Raw genomic sequence first — 6,352 nt, 5'->3', positions numbered from 1 at the left:
CGGATCCTGGTTGTGTTAGGTCTTCTATAGCCATGACTGATCTGTCTTGAACACCATTGAAAGTCAATGGGGACAGATCAGTTTTCTATTGTGTCTTGCTTCACACCACATCTCGGACAGAAAAACAAAGCAGGCAGCAATTTGGTGTCCGCCTCCAGAGCGGAATGGTGACTAAACGGAGGCAAAGTGATGCATTCTGAGCGGATCATTTTCCATTCACAATGCATTAGGGCAAAACTGATCCATGACGGATCTCAGAAACGGAAAGCCAAACGCTAGTGTGAAAGTAGTCTTAGTTTTTTGTGCTGATCTCCATCTAGGTGTTGTGAAACTGCCATCCCTGCATGCCCAAACAGAGTTTTGTAGTTTCACAATAGCTGAAGACCACTGCTCTATTCTATGTAAACTTCCTCAAAGCTATATGTTCTCCCCTCGGCAGAGTCCCATGTCCACAATCGCATCAAAGCCCTCAGATGACTCTTGTTTTCTGTTGAACCTGTCATTTTAATACCTGGATTATTTCACCCAGCCTTTAAGAGTCAAACATTAATTCACAAGAAACATACGCTTTATTATCATATTGTAACTTTTATTTAAAATTTAAAAAAAGGACAAATGCCCGAAACAGGGCCAAATATCACAGTACAAAATAGAATAAAACTCTATTACAGATATACAAAAAAAAAAAAAACTCCACTATCTCCTCATTGCAAGAATACATTCAAGAAATAGTGTACAAGAAGTCTTGTAGATTTGCAGTGCCATGGTACAGTACAAATACTAGTTAAGTGCATCCTCTTACGGATATGTAACAATACTTGAAAGCAGGCAGACGTCTGAACAAAAAAAAAATATATAAATAAAAAAATATAGGTCAAGAAAATGTTTACCAAGGAAACAAAGCAAGCATATGTGACAGGTCCCACAATCTTTTACTCAAGCTGCTTACTATGAATCTCTGTATAACCAATCCAAGACCAAAGTGCACTGAAGAAAATAAAGTATGGCTTCTATTAAACTGCAGCATTATTTGTAAAGCCCTTTGAAGTCATAAAAAAAAAAATGAAGAATATACCCCACCCCCTTAATGCAGCTGGGGGGGGGGGGGGGGTTTACAGATTCCCTTTATTGCTGATATGTTTTAACGATACCACAAAAAAGGTTTCGGGAGTGTCAGTTTGCGATTACAAAATAAAAGGAAGGCCTAGTAGAAAAATAAGCAGTCCATTTTTGCTACCGCAAGACAACGGTTGCATCGTTGACACCTGGAAGACCTTCAGGCTAAAGCAAAAGAATATGCCATAGCTATAGTGGTTGAGTCAATTATCAGCCCTAAATAAAAGTATTAGCTTACACGATTCAATACCAAGTGCTTAAACAAAGTGTAACACTGCTTCAACTAAAATACAAAAACACTACGCCATCTTGAAGACATTCAACAAAATGCTTGTTACATAGTCATGCGGCACATGTTCCGCTCAGAGCAGTATATAAGTTGTGCTCAGGAGTGGGCGCCATGATGCACCAAGATCAGGAGCAAAAATATACATAACAAAAAGTTATATTTTCAAAAGGCAAAAAAACTCAGTTTGAATAAACTCTTCATAATGAAAGCGCGTTGACAGAGCATGGCAGATGGGTGCCCAATTGCCCTTGGCTGGAATGATGCAGTTAAATGTGTGCATATATACATACAAAAGGCACCAGAAGATGGTAGATTTTTTTTTGCTCCTACTTAAATTGAAATACTTTGACTTTTTTAAAAATAAAAAAGTTGAGTTTGACTTTGAAACCAGCCATCGTGAATAACTGGTATTAAATCAGAATCCAAGCCCTGTTTTCAGTGAACTAACAGTGCTTTGGAGTGTCCTCTCCATCTGCTATACACCCACGTGACCCCAGGTGGTGGGCAAAGCAGGCCAGCCCTATCGCTAAGACTTTGCATTGGTATGGCACACCTGAAGAAAATGGACAGTCTATGGGTGGCAGGTTAGTCAGCCATATGACTTTGCATTGTTTTCAGCTTCTTGAAACGAACCTCAGAAGGATAAGGCCATACAAGGTCGATAGAGAAACTGCTTGTAACAGTGCTTTATAACAAAGTTCAGAATGACGGGCGAGTAACCAGTCAAGTGCCTCGTTCGGTTTAATTGCTGCAGGTGTTCTTATTGGCATCAACCTGGAGGGTAAAGAAAAAATAAACGTTTTAGATCTACTTTTATTCCCACGTTTGGCCAAAACAAGCCTGACAAAAGTGCTCTTAAGGCCTAGATTCTTACCTCTGTGTAGGTTGGTGGTGGCATGAACTTGAACTCCGGTGCATACATGAAGATGGGACTGTCACAGATACCGTCAAACTCATCGATCAGAGGAGCCGTTGGGCTCTCTATCCTGTGGTCTTCAGGCACAATGTCCAAATAACATGGTGGTGCTATATAGAAAGAGATAATGCTTAGATCATTGGTTCCTTCACAAGGTCAAATACATTACAAAAATAACCAAAATGAAAAAAGAAATAAATGGTTAAGAATAAAATATATGTACCTTCTGGAGTTCCAGGGATGTTTAGTTCGACCCAGCTCATTTCAGAGCTTGCCTGACTGGCCATGCTAGAGCTGCGGCTGCTAAAACCAGATGAACTGCTGCCAATAACGAGCGGCAAGTCAAGAATGACCTTCTTTGCTCCAGGAACACTGACGTAGACCTGTAATAAAATCAAAGCCAGTACATTAATGTGTGAAGTTTAGTCCGCATGATGTTTAAGCTATAAGGTAGAAAACATTCTTATTTTTTTAAAATTAGTTAAAAACTACATACCATCAAAGAGTACTCCACTCGCAGGATGTTACAACCAAGGATGGATGGCTTGATCTTTGGGACACGGATGCTCTTTCCTCTCCAAGAGTCTGTCATTCCAGAAATTATGTGATTTCCTCTCACGCTACAGAGTTTCTGAGTGAAGACTTTGGTCAGACCATTGGCCAAATAGGTGTGCTTGGCGACAATGGCAGCTTTAGGGACCACAATACGAGAGCAGGTGTTCTCAAAGTTAGCCGAGATGCAGATTTCCTCACCTAGAACCGAAAAGCCAAAATGTTAGACCATCATCCACTGAATAGAGTCTTGAAATTCAGTAGAAGGAATTAGTTTGAAAACTGCAATAGGTGACTTACCTTGACAGAAACCTTTGCGGTTAATACTGGCACTCATGGAGATGTGTCCATCGGGAATGAATAAGCAGGTCATCTTCTTGTGCTTCTTGCCAGAAATGGGAGACTGTAAAAAGAGGAAGTCAGGTTAGTCTTTGTTCAATGGTCGGGAAAACTAGCAGAACAGATGATTATCTAATTAGGTTGACCTCCTGACTTGTGCTGTTAATTTTCAACCCAAATTACAAAATGATACACAAGTTTAACAGAGACGTTGGCGTTATCCAGGTCAATTAGATACCATTGACTAGAAGAAGAAGCGGCTACCAATACTCTACACTTTTGGATTGCAATATGGAGACCCCTATTAAAAAAGATGCCATAAATAGCAGGGAAGGATGACCATCTAATGAGTATGGTGGTGTTCAGACTTTCAGTGGGGGAAAAAAGAAGTCTAGGGCTAATGGATTTCAACATTCACATCCTTCTGGTCTCAAGTAGATAAGCCAAAGCCAGAAGTGTGTGCAGCAACTTATTCTCCAATCTCTATTGAGAACACATTGACCAAGTCAAATCTGCTTGTGTGGGTGGATTGGGAGGTGGTTGGCCAAGACCGCTATCTAAAGCATATGGCCAGCCTAATCTATACAACATAACACACGATACTTACCAATAGATCTGGAGTGTTAACATCCACAAAGTCAACCACTTCGAATTTCTTCTGCGCTTCTTGAGCTGGGTGTGAAGGACGTTCAAGGAATGCTTTCACCCAATATTTTACAGATCCATACTTCCCCTTGAAAGTGGTACCCAAAGGCCTGGAAAAATATGGGAGAAACTAGGTTAGTCCACCTGCATCATCTTCAACCTATGACCTACACATCATATCATAGGGCTGGTGTACATGATAACTCACCCTTGAGGAAGCTCAAATCCAAATTTGTATTCGTAACGGTTTCCGGGTCTCAGGATTACAGAGCCGTCAGAATCTGCGGGGGGAATGCAAAAAGTGTTAAAATCCTGATAAAAATGTATTACCATTGACTTTATAATAGTATGTAACATCTAGAGTGCAATATACTCTCTTGGATCTGGGTCAACAGCTGGATCTGAATAGTGAAAACTATGCCACCGAGCATGTTCTGATAATGTCCTCTAGGGGAATCCTAACTCTCACTGCATCAGGTTTCATATACAGTACATGATACAGTACTGACCTAATGCGGCGAGCACGGCCAAGGAATCCGAAGCCAAGATACTGCTCATGAAGAGCATGCTGCCACCAATGATTTATATGAGCGGCTGCACGGTCATTAATAGACAGAACCATCCCTCAGGTTAAGGCAGGACGTTGATTTTGCTGATTTTGCTAATTTTGTGCCCCCCCCCCATACTCCTCTCCAATCTTTAGTATTATGAATGATAGATGGACATATCCAATCCGACCTACAGATTACGCATTCAACTGTATAATCATCCCATCTAGACAAGGTAGTGCATACTGGCACTTGTAGTCCCCCCCCATACAACAACCCATGTATCCCATATCAGATTCCGTAATGATCTTACACGCCTCGATAAATAGTCAAGAATGAAGATCATTTCCCGTCGCTGAAGATAAATGCCCAATAAATGTATAGAAGCAGGAACGCATATGTATTTAGCATGCAATATCCCATTGGAACCCCCCAAAAAAAACTATAATGCTCTCACCAGTAGGCTGCTCTTCCATGTGCAGGGTTTCCTCGTATCTCAGGTACTCCATCTCCTGCTTGCAGTGTTGGGATGCAGAGGACCAGAGGACCTTGGCCACTCCGCAGGCCAGCAACTTGACAGCTGTCACCCTGGTGACCTCGCACACTTCCACCAGCACCTTGCCAGTCACCTTATCTCCTCCGCAGTAGACTTTCTCGGGGTCGGTGAAGACCACTTCGAAGCACTTAATTTTCTTGAAGACCACCATAGTGACTAATATTCTGCTGTGTCCCTTTGATATACTACTCAAAAGATCACTAATAAAGTTGTTTGTATTAGTTGCTGTGGGTATGTCTCCTATTGTCTATTGGTAGCTAAGGCACCAGCGCTTACAAGCTCCTCCTCGGCATCAGTCAAAGCGCTTTGTAAACACCATCCGGAAGTTCCCGGCTTATATATCCGCCCCTCTCCAAGTTCCGCCCCCTGCTTCCACGTGCAGGCAGAGCTGCGAGTCGTGCTCTCCTCGTGTACAGCGCCCGCATTGGTCCGCTCACTGTTGTTCCCAGATCGTCGGGCCAATGGGAAGCGGCGGAGCGGCGCGTGGACAGAGCATGGAGGCAGCGGGAAGTCTGCGGTGGGCGCGGCCTCCTGCGTGTTCATTCCTTGAGGTGTTTGTCACAGAGAGGAGGCGGGAGAGACGGGCTAGTGTAGTGTGTGGGAAAGACAGGGAGGTGAAGGGAGGAGCGCGGTGCTGTCAGCCTGACCGCTTTATGACAGGAATTCTTCAGGTAGACCCTTACTAGGAGCTGCTGTGGGAAGCTGACAGGGGATTTTCAGTCATGGGCGCCTTTAGAATGAGAAAATGAAGTAAAACATCTTGTACTTACATGTTTTCATTGACCATATGTGTGGAAAAATAGCTACGACCTAAGTCTATGAGGTACAAATGATTTCTACCTTCAAAATTTGAAGAAAATTCAGGGAAGCAGCCGCGATTTACCGCTTCCCGGCTTCGCTTTCTGCCTGACTTTTCACGGTAATGTTATGGCGACGGACCCATGGCGCCCCCGGTATCGGTACGTCAGGAACACGTCTGGTGCCAAATGAAGAAAAACGGCACTTCTGGGGGTCACACCAATGTTAGGCTGGCGTCACACACAGGGTTTTATGGCATCTGGAAGTTTTTTTGCATCATTTTTTTAGACAACAAACAGTTCCACTCAAGATGTTGCAGATTAAGATGGCCGCCAGTCTCGCGCATGTGCCTTTACTGTGAGTAGCGGTGAATGCACGATTTTGCCTCAAAACGAATACACTAATCCCCGGTTCATATTCGTAATTAAGTATAAGCAAGATTAAGATGGTCCCGCAATACCGGCGGCCATCTAAGTCTGCCCTCATCGTAATGAATACATTCAAAAGGGCCACAATAATGATAATCTGAACAAATCTGGTTCCTCTGTAGCGGGACGATCTGATTCGGATTCACTAGCGCGACTCTACCATAG

The 6,352-nt window shown here is 43.0% G+C and overlaps 1 protein-coding gene across 1 annotated transcript; it reads right to left on the bottom strand.

The window, feature by feature from the left end:
• Positions 1 to 603: 603 nt before the first annotated feature.
• On the bottom strand, positions 604 to 5,265 carry LOC120982480 (thioredoxin interacting protein). The gene is made up of 8 exons (XM_040412652.1): positions 4,863 to 5,265; positions 4,066 to 4,138; positions 3,820 to 3,967; positions 3,174 to 3,276; positions 2,818 to 3,074; positions 2,545 to 2,704; positions 2,280 to 2,431; positions 604 to 2,179 (listed from the first exon to the last, which is right to left on the bottom strand). The coding sequence occupies exons 1-8, from the start codon at positions 5,110 to 5,112 to the stop codon at positions 2,147 to 2,149; spliced, it is 1,176 nt and encodes a 391-aa protein (XP_040268586.1). The 5' UTR covers positions 5,113 to 5,265; the 3' UTR covers positions 604 to 2,146.
• Positions 5,266 to 6,352: the final 1,087 nt, after the last annotated feature.

Source organism: Bufo bufo, chromosome 11, assembly GCF_905171765.1.
Source record: "Bufo bufo chromosome 11, aBufBuf1.1, whole genome shotgun sequence".
Taxonomy (NCBI): domain Eukaryota; kingdom Metazoa; phylum Chordata; class Amphibia; order Anura; family Bufonidae; genus Bufo; species Bufo bufo.
Note: the sequence above shows the minus strand (reverse complement) of the source record. Positions and strands in the feature narration are given on the sequence as shown.